General features: G+C 40.1%; 3 protein-coding genes across 4 annotated transcripts; 1 reads left to right on the plus strand and 2 right to left on the minus strand.

Annotated features, from left to right (window-relative positions):
- Positions 1-2,183: 2,183 nt before the first annotated feature.
- Positions 2,184-5,959, minus strand: LOC122823275 (GTPase IMAP family member 4-like). Its single transcript, XM_044102723.1, has 7 exons — positions 5,869-5,959; positions 5,613-5,667; positions 5,316-5,393; positions 4,761-4,811; positions 4,600-4,650; positions 4,452-4,502; positions 2,184-2,963 (listed from the first exon to the last, which is right to left on the minus strand). The coding sequence occupies exons 2-7, from the start codon at positions 5,653-5,655 to the stop codon at positions 2,230-2,232; spliced, it is 1,008 nt and encodes a 335-aa protein (XP_043958658.1). The 5' UTR covers positions 5,656-5,667; positions 5,869-5,959; the 3' UTR covers positions 2,184-2,229.
- Positions 5,960-6,354: 395 nt separating this feature from the next.
- On the minus strand, positions 6,355-12,966 carry xrcc6 (X-ray repair complementing defective repair in Chinese hamster cells 6). 2 transcript variants are annotated; one of them, XM_044102725.1, is made up of 13 exons: positions 12,880-12,966; positions 12,401-12,490; positions 11,523-11,635; positions 11,201-11,342; positions 10,882-11,133; positions 10,197-10,383; positions 9,104-9,290; positions 8,244-8,412; positions 7,632-7,793; positions 7,304-7,433; positions 7,052-7,152; positions 6,856-6,972; positions 6,355-6,769 (listed from the first exon to the last, which is right to left on the minus strand). In XM_044102725.1, exons 2-13 carry the CDS (start codon positions 12,471-12,473, stop codon positions 6,570-6,572), a joined length of 1,833 nt encoding a protein of 610 aa, XP_043958660.1. In that variant the 5' UTR covers positions 12,474-12,490; positions 12,880-12,966; the 3' UTR covers positions 6,355-6,569. The 2 variants fall into 2 exon arrangements, with proteins under 2 accessions (XP_043958660.1, XP_043958659.1); XM_044102724.1 differs by having other exon boundaries at positions 12,897-12,955.
- Positions 12,863-17,022, plus strand: desi1b (desumoylating isopeptidase 1b). Its single transcript, XM_044102728.1, has 7 exons — positions 12,863-12,926; positions 13,776-14,196; positions 14,309-14,330; positions 14,430-14,499; positions 14,605-14,714; positions 15,630-15,752; positions 16,274-17,022. The coding sequence occupies exons 2-7, from the start codon at positions 14,106-14,108 to the stop codon at positions 16,350-16,352; spliced, it is 495 nt and encodes a 164-aa protein (XP_043958663.1). The 5' UTR covers positions 12,863-12,926; positions 13,776-14,105; the 3' UTR covers positions 16,353-17,022.
- Positions 17,023-19,137: the final 2,115 nt, after the last annotated feature.

The following is a 19,137-nucleotide window of genomic DNA, read 5'->3' on the forward strand; positions in this document are numbered from 1 at the left end:
CGGATGTTCCATTTCTGGCGCCCTGGGCGAGGCTTTCTCTGCCTCCACCATACAACCTATCAAACCTTTGTCTGCAAACTGATAATTTAAGATTTTTTTTTATGTATTGGGCATCTGTTAAAAGGATATAAGCATTTTACATTTTACCTGTGGTGTCACCTCTTAGGCCTCTTCAGTTAATATGAATCCAGATATGGGTCAGCAAGTTGTATTGATTATTTTGAGAACTTAAAACTAGGAACCAGAGGCGGGCTGCACAGTGGAGCAGTTGGTAGAGCTGTTACCTTGCAGCAAGAAGGTCCTGGGTTCGATTCCCGGCCCGGGGTCTTTCTGCATGGAGTTTGCATGTTCTCCCTGTGCATGCGTGGGTTCTCTCCGGGTTCTCCGGCTTCCTCCCACAGTCCAAAAACATGACTGTCAGGTTAATTGGATCAATCTCTAAATTCTTCCTAGGTGTGAGTGTGTGTGTGAATGGTTGTTTGTCCTGTCTGTTTTCTGTGTTGCCCTGTGACAGACTGGCGACCTGTCCAGGGTGACCCCGCCTCTCGGCCGGAACGTTAGCTGGGGAAAGGGACCAGCAACCCTCCTGACCCCATTAGGGACAAAGGGTGAATAGAAGATGGATGGAAAACTAGGAACCCCCTCTTCACACACTGCTTTTTAATAACAAACTGTGCTCAGATGCAACAATAATCACTAGAAGAATTATTTAATCCAGGTTTGACCAGTGATATTATATATTTTTTGCTTCTAATTCTAAAACCAAAAAAGCACTGATTCTTTTACAAAATAGAAAAAATATTTTTCTAATCTTGTGCTTTGAATAGTCAGTTTTTCAGTTAAAGTCTAAGAAGTCCACATATGTAGACATTAGACCTGGAGATTATAATTACATGCAGTACAGACTTAAAAGAAAAAGACCAAAATAGCCCTTTAGTTTGGCATAATCCTGAATTGGAAATATGTTGTCACAGTGTTAACACAATGCACACCACAGGGGGGCGCCCCATTTCTCTTTCTTTGTCAACTAACATTTCCCCTATGGGGATTAATAAAGCTATATTACCTTACTTGAACAAGAAAAATCCTCAGGGGCACAAATGACTTTTTGTTTGTTCTTTTGTTGTGATACTCCTCCAGCCCAGATAAAAATATATCACTCGTCTCAAGAACCACAAATGTAATATGTTGTTATGATTCCATCTCGTAGTATTGCTCTTGGTTGTGAATTTCATTGTGTCAGATATCAGCTGATTTGATAAAGATGTTCCTCTTATTAAAAAACACAAAAACAGACACAAACATATATGCCTCCAAACATGTGATTTTTGCAGCTAAGCTGGTAGAGTACAACTCTCCTTCAATGGAAATGAAATGAAGCTCAAATGAAATTTGAGCTTTTGAAAATAAATTTGCTTAAAACTGCAGTATGCAATTTTTGTAAAAATATATTTTTTTTACATATTTGTTGAACCTGTCACTATGTCATGAAAGTTTAGCATGATAATATGAAAAAAAAATTGCTCCTCTGCCTTCTCCCAGTGGCAACTAGAAACCACCAATCAGCGCCAGGACCCGCCTCCTGGCGCTGATTGGTTAGTTTCGGTTGGGAGTGATGAATTTCTGCAGATACCATAGTAGCTAAAGGGAACATTTTATAAAAACTACATACTGCAGCTTTAAAGGAAACGCTGCAATTACTAAATATAGATTTTTTTGATAAAAACGTTTTGGCGCGATGGAAATGAAGGCAATTTCCTGGCATCACTGGAGTCACATGATCAACAACCGGATGTTACCACAGGAGCAAACCACGAAGAAGAAGACGACAACAGGTAGTTGGAGGATGTGTTTTAATAACTTATTGAGTGTACAAACTCATTTCCATGTGTTTATAACAGCATTTGCTATTTCATGTAAACACCGCTTTTACAAATGTGCTTTTTCAACATTATCAGAATATCAACAAAGTTTTGCACACATTTTCAATGGAAACGCAAAACCGCAGGGCAAATGGGAAAAAAATCTATGTGTATATCTATATCTATATATATATATATATATATATATATATATATATATATATATATATATATATATATATATATATATATCTATATATCTATATCTATATATATATATATATATATATATATATATATATATATATATATATATATATATATATATATATATATACATATACCTCTCACTGTGCAGTTCTCCTATCTACCTGTGGGCCAGTTGTTGAGCCAGTGCGGAGGACATGTCATCCAGCAGCTTCTCCCTCAGCTCGTCCTCCCTCTTGTACACCTCATGGACAAAATGGCCCCTGCTCTCCTTCACATCCTGCACACGCTCAACCAGATCTCTGTAAGCACAGTCTTTAGACCTTCTACTGGAATGCTTCCCTTTAGGTGGAATGTATGCGCTGATGTCCACAAGCTCTGGACTCTGACCACATAAAGAGCAGGCCTTTTCCAGCCCCTCTAGCAGCTCTGGCACGGTGAAGCTTTGTCTGCCGTCTACATAAGAGATCACCGGGATAATGTATCCCGTGACTCCCTCTCCAAACAGCTCACGGGTTCCTCGAACGGCTCGGGTGAGGTCCTGGACAACCGACTCGCCGGAGCCTTGAGCCTTGATTACCAGCAGAAAGGCATGTGGACCAGGAGTAGTGAGCTGGAGGCTCCTTAGGGCCTCCCTGGCGCGGCTGGCGTTCCCCATCGACGACCCTAAAACATCGGGGGTGTTGATTACTGTAATCTCTCTGCCATCCAGTACTGTGGTCTGCTTGATGCCATTCTTCGTCACGTCACTGAATGGTCTCGTCTTGTTGCTACCTAATGCTAACAAATCGTCTGCCATGACGTATCGGTCCGCAATGTTTGGCCCCAAGAAGATCAACCTCAAATCTGACTTCCTTGAAGTGCCACGGATTTGTGGTCCATCTTCAGACGATCCTGTAGACGTGAGAAGTTTTAGTGTAAATGCTTAAACAATGTTGTTGGAAAGCTCTTAAAAAAAATTATTTTTTGTGACTTAAATATTTGGTTAAAAATAGGCAGCAAATATTAAAAACCTTAGAGAAATCTTTGTAAATACTAAAGCACCTCCACAGTTCTTGTGAAACTGAAGTATGTAATGCAAAGCATGCTGCTGTGTGAGGTTGTATGTAAGGCTGGTGAAGTTAATATTACGGGCCCCTATTTCTGTGTTTGAGACACAGGGGCCCTGTCTTTGATTTTTTCAGTTTTGTTGAAAGAGTCCAATACTTAAGTCTTTCCCTCCATAAGCCCCCCGAAATGTGAAACATAAACTGCACATTTTGAATTTTAGATTTGAAAAGAATGCAATTCTTAAAACGGTCTCAAATTGAAAAATACATAAAAAAAATAAATTCAGCATTTTTTTTTTTATTATTGAGAAGTTTTTTAAAGTTTAATTTTTGGAAAACATAGGTTTTTTTTCTGTTTTCAAATTTCAGTTGTTGAAATTTCTACCCACACTGTTTGAGGAGTTCATGCACATAATGTTTTAAATCACTTTTATTTATTGGTAATCATGAAAGAATGAGGAAAGCTCAAAAATGTCTTAATTTAAATGTTCAGTCATAACAGCAACCATTAGATTGTTTCATGAAGGCCAAATTTAAGATTAGAATACTCTTTCAAAATCTGCCATCTTGTAACGCACATATATACATAAAAGAGTGTATTTTATTGTCAGTGTATTGTCATAACCCCACATATTCAGGAGGCTATGAGAACCAGAACAAAAAAAAACTGACTGGGGGAATCTGGGAGGGAGTTTTGGGTAGGTGGGTTGTTGGGGGCAGAAGGAAGAGCTCACCCAGGGTCACATTCATGCAAGATTGTTAGTAGATCCTATAATTAGAGCTTTTCAGGAAATGAAAGGGCTGGAGGAGCGATTGCAAACACACTCACTGACGTAAAACATTTTCTTAATTTATATATTTGCAATGATAGAAGTACGGTAACTCCTGTCAATCCGGTTGGAAGTGTGAATAGTGTTCTGACAAAGTTTGCTATTTTGGAACGACACATTTCTGTTTTCTGTCAGTAAATTGGCAACGCGTTATCAGAAATTTAGAAACCTTTTTAAAAACATTAAAGTAGACATATTTTTCAAAGTATAAATGCATGTTCCCCCTAAATGAGGAGGATTGTCGGAGGTAAGGAGAACCCTTGGGAAATTACCACACAATTTAAAACAATAAAGTCGAGTATAATGACCTGTGATGGGTCTGATGATGGGAACCATCCACTTGAATTTAGAGGAAAACACCGAAGTCGCATCAAATTAAGACGTCAGCCTAAGTTATACTTACAGTCTTTTGTGTTTCTGTTGCTGGAATAGCTGCAGGACATTTTGATTTGAATTTATGAAATACTGAAATATCATCCTACAGAACAGGAAGAGGTGCTCACCGACTAGAAACCGACAAACCCCAGAAACCCATTTCAACAGGTTCTTGATTCCTGAGACAAAAAGGAGAAAAGTAAAAGAGTTTTATTTAGGCTGCTTTAAATTGTCGTACAGAAACTCGTCAGTGGTTGTAAGACTGATAATTCGTACCGCGGAAGGTTCCAACCAGGCGGTTCACCCAGCCCCAAAGAGCTGACAGACCTGAGGCAGGACCAACAAAACGTTTGTCTTGTGATTTCGGTTCCGGCCAAACTTTGTGGTGAAGCATCAAGATGTCAGAGGGGGTAAAAAAAAACAAAAAAAAAACTCACCGGTTATGTAGCAGAAGAAACGGATTGGCCAACGGATCAGCGCTGGGAGAGCTGCAGGAAAAACAAACGGCTTAAAACGTCTGGATATAAACGACTCACAGAATTCCATATAATGGTCACCTTAGTCTGTTGTCTTAATATATTATCAATCCTTGTATCATAAAATAGAAAATAAGGGGAATTGTGACAGTACTTAAAAACGTTTTGTCACATTTGGTGACCTTACAATCACAAACTTTGATACATTTGATGGTAAAGGCCATAACAGGCAAATATGATTTAATTAAAACTTTAAACTTCTACTAAATTTTTTGTTTCACTCTTTGCATGGTTTTTAACCACATTTAGTTTGTGTAAGGTCGTGTCATAACCTCTTGATATGATTTCAATTTGGACATTGATCAGACCACTACAATCACAGGCTCTGTGTCCGAGCTCCATACTTCAGTGAAAGACACATTAGCAGAACAACGCGGCTATTCTTGAGTATTTATTTATTTATTTTTGTTGTTTAAAATGAGATTGTGAGTATGCGAGATCGTCGTGGCAACTGACTTTGTGAAAATCTGTACAGAAGGTAGCCCACCACAGCGAAGGCTCCCATCTGGACGTTGCTGCCTCCCATGAACCAGCCTAAACAAAACAAGGAAGGGTTATTATCACAGCACTGTTTCCCACTTATTATGTAAGGGTGTAAGGGTGTGTGTGTGTGTCTTCACATGTATCACAAGTCACACAGCATTCCAAATTTAGACCAAAAGGCCTTCTGAGGTAAAATCAATTTCTACTTTGTCACATGTTTAACACAAATAATGGCTTTGTTTTTCTCTTATAAACATTAAAGTTTCCTACCAGCAGGGGGAGCCTCGGCGTTATTTTCACACTGACACTCCATTTCAGCATCAATCTGTATAAAAGCAGCACACACACACACACGCACAAACATCACAAACCTCACATCTTTATTTTTGAAACAATCCGGAAACGTACGGTTTCAATAAGCAAAGATCAATCAAGCACAAAGTCCATGTTTGCCTTTCTGAACAGTAAAACGGATCTGAAGTCATTACCTTGTGTGTGTGTGTGTGTGTGTGTGTGTGTTGTAAACCTTCCAGAGGAACGTCGTCTGGTTCTGACAGCTCACACGCGGGACGTTTTCCTGCTGCTGAGCGTGGAGACGCTCCCTCAACACGATCAGCACTTTTTATTGACCTGAACGGAGACGCCTGAACGCCTCCAGGTGTGTCTGACGGGCCTCCCTTTGGAAGGGCGCGCCTTCGTTTCCAGCAGAACTGGAAATGCTGAATGAGAACTTTCAGTTTGACTGGCGGCCATTTATATCTTACATAGAAAGCATTTCAGCAGATAAATTTATGTAAAGGTCAAATGTTTGCCCTTTCATTTTTGCACAAACCTGTGCTTTACATCGACTGATGTAAATGAAATTGTAAAACTGAATAAAAGGTGGATCCATGTTGGGGCAGTAGTGTTTGTCTTTGTCAGTGTTTTCTGTGGTTTATGTAAAAAAAAAATAATAAGACTGATCAAAAAAAAAATCTCTTTCAGTTTGAAATAATACAAAAATAAGAGTTGCTTTTATGAAGAAACATTTTAATGCAACACGTTATCAATAATCATCACTTGTTGTCAGTTTAATTACAGACGTGCGCCAATGATTCCACCTGGAAATGAAGATCTGGGATTTCCACAATACAAGTGAAGATGTTCAGGTTATTCTTCCACTTAACTTTCACTACTTCTCTAATCCAGTGCATTAAAAAAACCCTCCCTGAATGTCTGAAAACGTCCTCATGAACCCAGTCGCTCGCTCAGAGCGTCGATCAGATCCTGCTTCTTGGTCCCGGTGGTTTTGATTCCAAACTGCTTGCAGGCCTCCTTCAGCACCGGCACGGTCAGCTTTCCCAGAGTACCGTCCTGCATGTGGGCCTTCAGCTCGTCCGCCGTCGCCCCCACTTTGGGCTTCTTCTCGGCTCCGGCCCCGGCGTCGGCTGCACGCAAGCAGAATGACACGATAAGGATGGAAACGATATCTGATCTGAAGTACGGCGGCGGAAAACAGAATCGAAAGTCTGACCCGTTTTCCGTTTGGGAGCCGGTTTGCTCTCTGGGTTGTACCCGGCAGGGTAGACCAGATCCTTAAACTCATCCACCAGAGGGCCGAGTCGCTGGTCGATCTGGTCCACTTTTGGCACTGAGGTGGAAGAAGGTTAGGGAGTGGAGACAGAAGTACTGATTGTGGGGAACAGAAAGTAAAGTAATCGGCTTCTTACTGATGAGATCCTCGATGTCCTCTGGAGCCATCATGTCCAGAGCCAGGGCCTCCAGGTTCCTGAAGTGCTGCTGGAGCACCGGGTTCTCGAAAGCATCACTCCTGCATGACATGGAGGAGGAAGGAGGCAGCTTACAGACAGGACTACAATACATAACGTGACGTCATCACATCTATACGACGGCGTGACAAAGGCACTGCAAACAGACCAAAATAAATAAATAAATGAATGAACTCCCCCCCGTAAACTGACCTGTATTTGAAGCGGAGCTTCTGGATGATCTCCTTCATCTTGTTAACTTGTGTTTGTGACGCCGGCGGACATCGAGGAGGATCGAGAGTTCGCAGGTCGTCGGCATACGGCAGGTAGATGACATTGAAACCTAACGAAGGGAGCAGAGAGTAGATCTACATACATCCATCGTAGACATAAAATAACAAAAAACCTTAACATGAACACTTGTTGCAACAGAGACTGTTTATGACTTCAACTTCCTGATATAGGTTTAATCTTTTGGCTTCTTGCAACATTAAAACCACCAAGGGTCACAGCAAACACGAGAGTGCCAACGGTTGTTTACCTGGAGGTGTGATCTGCACCTTCCCTTCGCCGACCTCTTCCATCTGAGGCATTAAGGCAACAAACCTGGGTGGGTAGTTTCGACGGAAGACGGAGCGACACAGAGCAAACACGTTTCTCTCGACGCACTTCTTCAACAGGGCAGAGAACAGACAGGCACTTCCTGGTGCAGCAAAACAACAACAAACACACAAAAAAATAAAACAAAACAGTTTTAAAGGGGCAGTGTTATGTATATTCAAGACACGTAGTGGCATTTTAAAACACAATCAAGTAACTATGGTAACTTTGGTTGTTATAAAAACGCTAAATTTAGTATATATGACTAATGAAACGTCTTGAAATTGAGCCTCTGTCTCTTTAAGAAGCTCCTGTTCTCCTGAAACTCCGCCTTCAGGAAGTCATCAAAACATGGCTGCTCTATTGAATCTGTAACATCATTTTTACCAGCGTTTCACTGAGAAGTGACCTCAGTTGATGAGCAGTTCCACCAGGTGTTTGCTAATTGTTGCTGGCTAGTCTGAAGGAGCCAATTCTACTCCCTTACATGCAGCCAGAAGACAAGAGGAGCTTTTAAACTACGTAAAATATCAGAGCAGATCCACACTTCTACCTTTCACTTCGTTCTCCTCAGGGTAGATGAAGACAGAAGGTCGGATGTGATGATGCAGTTTGAGTTTTTCCATCGGCTTAAATCCGATCAGGAACAGTCCGGGGTCGTGAAACTTCTTGATGGCATCCACTTCGTCCTTCTCCATCACTATTTGTTTCCTACCGTACACCTACAACACACACAAGTTAGTATTTTTACCCGTATTAGCACTCTGTAGCCCGGACATTTACCCTAACCATTAACCAAAACTTAACCTACACCATACCTCTACACCTGTGTCTCTCAAACTGTGGTCAGCTGACGCCGTCTAGCGGTCCGTCATTTGCATTTAGCTTACCAAAGGATTGTGTTGAAGTGGTTTAAAAGAAGATGAAGATACCAACGGGAAGTAAACATGGGAAGGAACTGATGACTGCAAGAATGTTTCTCAGTTTCTTAGGGTGAGTTGTAGAACTTTTGTTTTTAGAATACAATTAAAGATACATAGCATGCCACTATGCCACCTGAGCTGAGTTCGATACAATGGCGACTGAGCAGCACCACGCCCCACGTTGACTAACTGCATCTTTACCCCTAAAATAAGATCATTATTTATATTGAGTTTTTTTGGGGGCTGAAATAACATTTTACTTTCTGCCATAGCTTTGTTTCTTTTATTATTATTCTAAATTACAAATAGCCCGAAAATGTTACTAATGCACACAACATGTGAAGTAAAGAACAATGTATTTTTTGGTACCAGGCTTTGGCCCTCAAAAGGCCCATCAGGCTTCAGAAAAGGTCCCAAGCTTTACAGCTAAACAATGTTAATAGTTTCATTTTAAAAAGTCCATTCATATTTAAACCCAGCTGCCATGTACCTGGGCCTTCTTTATCTCGCTGGGCAGCAGCAGGCTGCCGGTCTGAGTGTGGAAGGTGCGGGTTTTGCTGCGCACCGGTTCGTTGGTTTCCCGGTACAGTCTGACGGAGGCGGGTTTCCGAGCCGTCACCGCGGTTGCGTACACGCCCACCGCCACGTTTAGACCCTCACCGAGAGTCAAGCTTAACCTGAACACGACACAGCACAGAGAAGGGCAGGGTGTGAACACAGAGCTTAACAGCAGGGGGTCTGGGGGACGAAGCAAAAGGCCAATAAACAAGGAGAAATGGACTTTGACAAGGTTGAGTGGAAATATTGCTTTTGTCGTATTGGGAGATTCTGGATGTTTACACACCAAAAATTATTTTACTAATCGATTAATTTATCATTTATTCTGACAATTATACCTTTTATACACTATGTTAGAAATAGATTAAAAGAAGCAAATAAATAATTCAATTTCTTTATTAAATAAGAAAAACATTTTATTGCTTAAAAAAAAGACAAAAAAACCCCAACAACTTCCAACTTCTAATCAACATGTTAAAAGCTCAAGCCTTTCTGCTCGACTTATCAATACAATGTATTGACCTGTTGATTATTTTTCGGATTAATCAGTTAATAATTGGACAGCAAATGCTGTTTAATAAATGTCTTTGTGTTTGTTTTTTTTTTATACATATATATGTAGAATTTGAAGCTAAAACTATGCTGCTTGAGTTTTGGGTTTACAAAAAATGTATATACTTTTTTTTTAAACCTTAAATGCAAAATGACTATAATTATTTGTACAGTTTTGGCTTAATGAATGACAAAAAGTTGTCATTATTGTGGAATTTAGCAGAAAGTAACAACTGCTCTCATGCAAAAGGAACAAAACAAATCTAATTTAATGTCAACAGCTTTAAATACAAAAAGCTTGTCATATTTTTTTTTTTACAGCGTCTGTAAATATCTGGTTTGAATTGCAGATTATGTACTTCTGTCTGCTACTATTTGATCTAGTACAAGTAAATGGCAAAATGGAAACAGATGTTTTTTCTGTGTAGAAACAAACAAACAAAAAAAAACCTTCTTTTTTTTCTTTCTGTTACCTGGCCAATGCTCTCTTTTTGGTCTCTCGGGCCCGGACCCGTTTCTGAAGGTCCTCCAGTTTGTCGCATGGCGCCAGCTGCAGGCCGAGCTCGCCGTCGTCCTCGGGCGGGCTCACGATGTCCCGGAAGAAGAGCGACACGTCGAAGCCGCCCGGTTTCATCAGGTGCATCAAATCGATAAGGACACCTGAGGACACCCGGTGGAGTCGGGACAGATCAGACACAGGCTGATCAAACTAGAAGCTGCAAACCGTTTGTGTGTCAGATGCTGCTGCGAAGTTTTGATTTACAAGCTGCACGTGCTTACGTGGGTTTTCCTAACATATCTAGACACCTAGATGCTATAAATTTGAATCTACCATGAATTCTACCAAAGGATCATCGGAGGGATATGTGAGGACCTGCAACGTGACAGTAAGTCAAAATACACATGAAAATTCAAGTTGAGAAATGGAAAATCCATGGCTAAGTCAAAGGCAACATCTTATACAACAAGGTTATTTGGGATTTATACCTGTAAGTAAACCAATATCTGTCAGAAGAGGAACATAAAATAAAAGTTAGGCATCAATTTGATGGATCTGTGATTATTTCCTTTAAAGGAAGCAGGCAACCTAATGTACATTCTGGACAGAAGACATTTTTTTAATCATATAAACAGAGGCAGCTTTTTCTCCAAACTGACCTGTCTCCTTCAGGTCGCCGGCTTTGGTGCGGGCCTGTCGGTCCCTGGCGCTGTCGCCCCCGTGTGGATCATCCCTGCAGGTGAAGATCATGAGGCGTTTGTGCGAGAGGCGCAGCTTGATGTCGCTGTAGAGGTTGGCGCAGCACCACAGGGCGTCGCCCAGAGACGTCTCCCCGCTCCCGAGGACCTGCGCTGCGAGCTGCGCGCCTTTCTCACCCCGCAGAGCATCCACGTCCTGGACCCGCTTCGCACCTGAAGGGGCAGAGATTTGAACTCTCACGCCGCAACTTTCCCCCTTCGCCGCCGCGTGGCCTCTGACCTGGTTCGTCGAGATCCTGGTACACGTAGACGTGTTTGAACGAGTTCCTGGGGTTCTTGCTCTGCTCTGTGCCGTAGAACACCAGAGCCACCAGGTCCCGGTGGCTGCTGATGATCTTGCTGGTGTACACACTCCGCACGACCTGCGAGCAACACGAGAATTCGTCCCAGCAACTTGAAGATTTAAAAAGATTTCAAGAATGTTTCACTGAAAACACATAATGATGTGAGGTTTTTTTTTGGTTGTTTTAAAGGAATGCAGAAGTAAGAGAATGTCAACAGGATTAAAAATGTTTTTTTTAAAAATCAACAGAACTTCTTACCTGCATGGTCATGTCAAAGTTAGAGGGTTGTCCATCTTCGCCTTTGATGAACATTTCCTTGGAGGCGTCGACCAAGAAGACCAGGCTGTCTCTGCCTGAGACTTTGTAATCTCCTGTTAAAGATAGACACTTGCTTTGGTTTGCAGTGTTTTACCTTCAACTTTTCTGAACTCCAGGATGCCTTCATCATAAAATAAACACTTTAAAAAGAGAAACTTAAGAGAAAAAATAAATAATAATAATGCCAGATTGATTATTAGCTTTTTGTGATGTCACCATGACTTTGTGATTGTGGAAACTTATTTTCCAAGAGAGGGACGGAAGGAAATATGGAAAGTGTGTGCCTGTATAAAAGACTGCACTTTAGGTTAGAGCTATATGTTGGGGGATGTCAAATGTGCTACTGTATGGCACAGCACACATATGACCAATCTGGAGGTATATAAAAGAAGAAGAAGTGTTTTTCACAAGCAAGGTGCACAGAATATCATCTCTCTGAAACTAAATATGGACTACAGCAGCAGAGAACACTGGGTGTCTCTCCATCAGCTAAAGAGATGAAATTCACAACTTAGCAATATTTGACCATAACAAAGTTGGAATAATGTTGTCTGGTCTATTGAATCTCGACTTCAGCTGCAACATTCAAATCAGAATTTGACGTAAGTGATGGTGTAACGGTGTAGTTCCCAGATACCTGAGGAATTATTGCAGAACTTTATGACCATAATAGTGACCCATTTTCTGACGACCATTTCCACTATATTGCTGTATGTCAATCTGTTGGGGTTTTTTTATCACTGTACTCAGGTATGGACCTGGACATATCAGAGTGATGGCAGGCAGCTGACTCAGACATGGACGTGACCCGGTTTTACCTCCAGACAGCTCCGCTTCCTCTTGTTCTTGCTCCTCGTCCTCATTCTGGTAGAAAGCGTTCCACTCCGCCATCTGGCCGACTTTCAGCTCTGCACCAGGAAGAAGTCATTTCAACAAGACGTGAATCCATGCTTCGTACCTAAGCCACGTCGTTTACGTAGAAACTTCGTATTCACAAAGCCCTTCCAATGCGTCAACTGTTGTGCAGCAAAGTGTTAAAGCGAAATTGTCAAATACGCACGTTGAAACTACACGCAAGTTAGAAATCAGCTAAGATTTACTTAGTGCCATTATTACCACTAAAATAAAACCAACTTAAGCCTAACAATAACGCTAGCTAGCTAGCTTAACTTACCCATTCTATGTTAATAAACTGATAACTTCCAACTGCTTTAATGACGCTTCCGTCTCCCTAGTGATGCGTATAAACTAAAATAAACACAAGAATAAGAGATACTCAGTGGTACTCATCACTTACCGCGCTCCACAACTTACCACTCCAGGCTAATTTCAATGGGAGCCCAGGTACGTGAACGCGCCAGTATGGAAGCGGGGTGGTGCCAAAACATCTTCTTCTTGGATTTTATTTATTCATTTATTTTTTTTGGCAGGTGGCAACCAAAGTTAAGATGTATTATCGCCATCTACTGTGCTGGAGTGTGACCCAGAGTATCTGTCTTACCTAATTAAACTATATTCTTAAATATGTATTCCCATTTCCGTTAGCAATGTAATAAATACTTTCTTTATCTTTTTATGTTCAACCAACGCTCTTAATGTTTCTTTAATTCTTGTTTTAAATCACTCTCCACACACGCTATGTTGTTCACATAAAATTTTATGTTTTACTGTCTCCATGTCCATGCCACATTTTCCTATTAATTATTACCCTCCATGTTGGCTACAACCTTACATGTTGTAGCTATAACTTGGTCACCACTGCTTGTTCTTTTCAACTTCCTTCAATTGTTTCTATTCTGTCTTCATAGCAGAAAGTAGAGGGAAACAAATGTTGATCTTTACTTCCCCCCTCCAAAAGCCGCTGTCATCCAGATTTAACTTGGTACTTGATTATAAATTTCATTTCAGATTTACTAAAGGCAATTTCCATAATTCTAACTTCTACCAAAGACAATTTAGCTAGACGATCTGGTCCTCATTCCCCTCAATGCCTTTATTAGCTAAATGATCAGATGTTCTTTACTTTCTTTACTTTATAAAGATGTTCTTTACTTTATAAAGAACATCTGAATTCAGGAACAATTGAAGCAAATCTTCTTTAAGCTGAAGGGTTGTGAGGGGGCTGGAGGGTATCATGTTTTGGCACTGTCAGCCTTCCATTCACGTTAAAGTGGACTCGGTTCTCATTGGCAGCTCTGCTGAGGAGTCAATATATTGACCAATCACCATGAAGGGGGTGGAGTTTATCGTACGGAATGCGGAGGCACTTTTTGACAGTCACGTCATGATTACATTAAGACAGTGAGACAGCACTAACTGTCTTCGCCCATCAACCTCAGGCTGGACTTGACTGAATTTCCCTTTTTTTTCCAAAGATAAGTCTTTACCTCGTCGTTATTTCTATAACACTGTTTCCAACTTTTTGTTTTCTGTTGCTAGTTAGCTAGCCGTAATTCAACTTTTGTCGAGTCAGTCAGGCAACTTCGCCGTTGGTTTCAGTTGGAAAAGACTCCTTGTTTCACCATGGCCCAAAACAACTCTTCTTTCCCGGTGCAACTGTACGTTTACGACCTGTCCAGGGGAATGGCTCGCGAGCTGAGTTCTCTATTCCTAGGTACGTTTGTGACTTTCTTCCTTGTTATGAATTACGCTGAAAGCTATCGAGAATGAGCCTAAAGCTATAACCTTATACATTGCTGACATACTGTATGTGTTCATCTTCTCAGGGAGACAGGTAGACGGCATATGGTGAGTATATTTCTTGAATGACAGCTTGTTATCCAGCTTTTATTTTGGTAACAAGACGTGTTTTTGTTTTTTTTTGCCTCTTCTTTTTTTACCCCCCAGGCACACAGGTGTTGTTGTCCACGGAAAAGAGTTTTTCTTTGGTGGAGGAGGAATCGCCCACTGCCAACCTGTAAGAATCATCTCCATATTTTCAGTAGTGGATCGATCAACTTGTGTTTGCTTCCCAGCATGGCGTCCACTAAACGTTTGAAATGTGTGTTCTCTTTTCTCTCAGTGTGGCACTGTACTGGGCCAGCCGAACTCAATAGTGGATTTGGGTTACACCGAGGTGAATGAAGATTTGTTTCAGGAGTATCTGGACTCGCTGGCTGAGTCAGAGTACAGGTAAAGACGTAGCGGCAGACATTTAAGTACACACAGTGGACCTCAATCTGGTTAAAATAGGAAAACGACATAGAAAAAACCTACGTTTTGATAACCTGATTGGACGTCCTTCAATCCGTCTTGTTGAAGCAGCTTTCTTGGTTTACATCTGCCAATCTGTCCCGCAAATCTTCTCATTTGAATCTTTTAGCCAAAGGCGCAGATTTCAAAGGTATCAGTCAGGAGAAGGGTACAACATTACTCCACAGCATTATCTGCATTATCACACCATGGCAGAGTGAAGGCAGGAGAAAATAGGGGACAAAAGAAATAATTTCTCCAACCTTGATGAAAAGACGAGACTGAATGTGGTAAAGTGGCTAAACGCTACGTTGAAGGAGCTGCAGGAATAACAATAATCTACTGGATTCTCCATTAATCTAGACTTAATGAGGGTTGCAGATTTCATTCCTCTCAAAGAAAACAACCAGACTTCCCTGAAATCTCATGAAGCCTCGTGCGAGAATGTATTTTGATCTGAAGTGACGACGCTGGACGTTTTAGGCTAAGATTCCAAATGCTGCGTTTTTCACAAAACAACCCTGCCAGTCACCAAAGGAAACCCGGCGGGGCGTCATCGTGCTCTGGGGTTTCATGAGTCCAACTTTCATGTGTTTTTTTTGGCCGATTATCAATCTTTGCAGAAACTCTACCGTGTAACATATTTACTAAGAGGCATGTATTCTAATAGGACACCATTGTTATGGACAAACAAGTAATTTTACTGGATGACTTTTAGTAAAGCTGTTTTGAAAAATAATTTTTGTTTTAATTTATTAATTAAATAACTAATTTTTACTTTCTCGCCTTTCTCTCATGCTACAATTTCCCCAAAATATGAGACTCGTTTCTCCTCTCTGTTCTCCCGCTGCGAAGAGGTGACAAGTACAACCTGTTTGAGCACAACTGCAACACCTTCAGCAACGACGTGGCTCAGTTCCTCACCGGCAAAACGATCCCGTCGTACATCACAGACCTTCCATCCGAAATACTCTCCAGGTAAGTTTTCACCTCCACCTCTCTGGGTAAACCATGTCTACTTTTGTCAGATATTGCTGTCGCAACTTCTTAGCATTCTTTGCTGTTGGAGAGCGTCTGTGAACGGTAAGCTTTTGAATCTTGTCACAGATGCTGAATCAGATTTGGGTCTGGACTTTGGGCCATTCTGGCACATGAACGCACTGTGATAGAAAAGCGCAAAATGAAAGTAGAGGATTAAAGTGGTGAAGTGGTGATTTTCCTCGTCTCAAACAATGTACTGAAGCAAAAGGCAACAGTGGAACTTCTGGTCCTTTTTTAACAAACTCCAACTTTAAACGGATTGTTCTACCTGAGCTCTCTACCTCCTCCAGAGCTATCATTGACTTGTCACAGAAAATCCCAGTAAAATACATTAAAGTTAGCATTTTGTGAACTGAAAAAAGTGAAGAGGCACTGTATATTTCTCTAATCGAATGATTTGTTTGGATTTGTCGATACGTTTTGACTTCAGTGTCCCTCTCCCTGCGTTCATTTTGCAGTCCGCTTGGCCAGGACCTCCGCCCGCTCTTGGACTCCTTGGCCATAAATCCAGGAGGAAACATCACTGGACAGCGATAAATAAAGCTATGCATACAGAAGAATGCACTTGATAACCTTTGTGCCAGCAACCTCTGCTACCAGTCACATTTACAGCTAAGCTGCTATCACCAGGGCCCTTACTCTTACTGTTTTCAAAAAAAAAATCACCTTCAAGGTTTGTTTCTGCATGTAAACACATCGCAAGGAATACCAGCAAACTAAGCCTGTGGACAAAAAAAATAATAATTCACTCTAAGTTAGCTTTTGTTCATAAACTTGTTCAGCCAAAAATCAGTTTCCTGCTGTAGAATAGTTTTGAAATCGTCCCATTAAAGGTGAGGTTTGTCGACCATTTCCTTAAGGTGCTCTGCTAGGTAGAGGTTTTAACATCAAAAGCTTCTGTTCTTACTAAATGTTGGTCTTTTTCTGTGTCTCTAAATGGTGACAGCTGACAACTGTCTTCAACATAGATGTCTAGCTAAAATAAAATGTAAAAAAAAAAAACCTAGCTAGCATAGCTACACAACTAGCTACGTATCTAGCTACATATCTAGCCGTCGGTCTACTTAAACACATTGCGAAGAAACATTTTAAAAAATCGACTATCTAATGGTTTCCCTTTAGAGTTTATGGGGACCGTTTGTTTTAGCTGCTGATAAGTATAAATTAAGAATCTATGAAGCTCTTTACTGCTTAGCTTGTGGTATTATTTTCATTTTATTCCTAAAGGTCAAATGCAAGGGTTACCCTAACTGGAGAAAATAGCTTGGTCAAAACTGCTCTGCTGGCTTTTTATAACATTGTCTAAGAAACCCGTTTTTACCAATTTTAAGGTATCTTTAAAATGCATATTAAAAGCACTTTATAAAACAAATATCGTATTTGAAACTCATGTCATTTAGTAACATTGTTTTTGTTTTTTCTGAAAACTCCTGGACCAATCAGCTACATACCTCTGATTTGCTACATTTGGACTGTTATTATTGGCACTGACTGTTTTTATGCACTAAGAACCAGAATCAGGTGTTTGTAAAAAGAGGCCTTATCAAGGGTGTTGAGACAACATCAAGTTCATCTGAAGTAGTTTTTTCCTTTGGACTCTTGTTTAAATTTAGATAGATAGATTTAATTTTTTGATTATGACTATAAATTGTGTGCAGGTCACTGTAAATGAAAAAAAAGGATTAAAGATTGAGTATACAATACCTATAGAAGGCTGTAAGGGCAAAAAAACAGGCTTTAATTTGCATGTTTTACCTTATTTAAATGTTATTAATCCCAATTTTAAGTGTGAAGTTGTGTAAGTGAAACATATTATTCTAAAATGATGCTAAAGTACTTCTTTCACAATATGGGTTTTGTTAAATCTTTGAAAATGAAGCTCTGATTCTGAACTATTAAAGTCTCTGCTAAAAGCTCTCTGTCTTCCTTTTATGTTGAGAAAAACATCCAGTTTCACGGCATTACGTGAATTTTGTGTCCATGCAGTACGAAGAACAACCACAAGATGGCTCCACATAGTCAAATTTAAAATGTAGGAACGTGTTGACTTGCATCAGGGATTATATTGTAAATGCGTATTTCAGCGCATCATAGTACATAATGCAATAGAAAGCACGATATTAACGAGTAATAACCTCTCAACAAAACCTTTTAAAAACATTTAACATAAAAATAAAATAGACAAAGCCTCACATATGTTATACAGTCTTTACTATTTCATCTTTAAAAGTGGCATCCATTTCTAAACAAAGTTATAAAGAACATTTTGGGTATAAATTAGTTGTAAGAAGTACAGATGAATACAATATATGTACACCCTTTTCTGCATATTGTCACACCAATGTGCTGTATTGATGTTTTGCATTTATATAGGCATAAATAACATTTATCTGTCATGTACATATATTTTTTAATTACGCTACTGTAGTTTAGTTTCAAAGTCTTGGAAGCAAGCTTTCACATGGTAAAGCCTGAAAGTTCACAAAAACGATGCAGATATCGTCTGTTATATTTTGAACAGCAACTTTAAGGATACCGTTTACATTTGTCCCGTTTTCCTCTGTTCTATAAATATTTCACAAAATTGCACATAACGAAAGTTGCACCACTCATCAATGAACAGTCATTCTGAGCCTGACATGGAATAATGTTACTGCAGTTACAGCTACTTGTTTACAGCCCTTATAAACGAAGGAATACCTTTACATAAACAGTGATTATAAATAGACAGCAGGATTGTTCTAATTTGATGCACTTCCTCAAACAACAAAGAACAGTGTGCATAAGAGATCGTCTACACACATATTAAGATGTTTTTATAAACACACAACAGGTCAAATAGTTTACCAAAGCAGATACAAAAAGGTTTTTTTGTTGTTTTTTGTTTTTTTACAGTGATAGAAAACATTTTCTCCCTGAAACTGGGAAGGATGCCAAGACCAGGGAGCATTTTTAGAGCGTTAATAACGACCAGCAAACACAGACAGTGAGAACTCCTGCATCGATGCTCAGAAAAACGGGGTGCAGAGAAAGATAAAGTGGAGTTTGATTTATTTTCTGTCACACCACTTATTAATACTCCAGTGATTACATCTAGTCGTAAAAAGCAACCAAATAAACAATAAATAAATACTGGATTATAGGAGTTTTTGAAAATACCTGCAGTAAGCCGTTTTGAACCGTGAAGATAAAGGTGAGCTTCTGATTGGACGATGTGTGGAATGAAACACAGGATCTGGATTTCAGTTTGGACAAGAATGGATCCACGTTGAAACGTGCGCTGGGTTTTTACTAATAAATCAGGCGAATCATTTCTGGGTTT

Source organism: Gambusia affinis, linkage group LG20, assembly GCF_019740435.1.
Source record: "Gambusia affinis linkage group LG20, SWU_Gaff_1.0, whole genome shotgun sequence".
Classification (NCBI taxonomy): Eukaryota; Metazoa; Chordata; class Actinopteri; order Cyprinodontiformes; family Poeciliidae; genus Gambusia; species Gambusia affinis.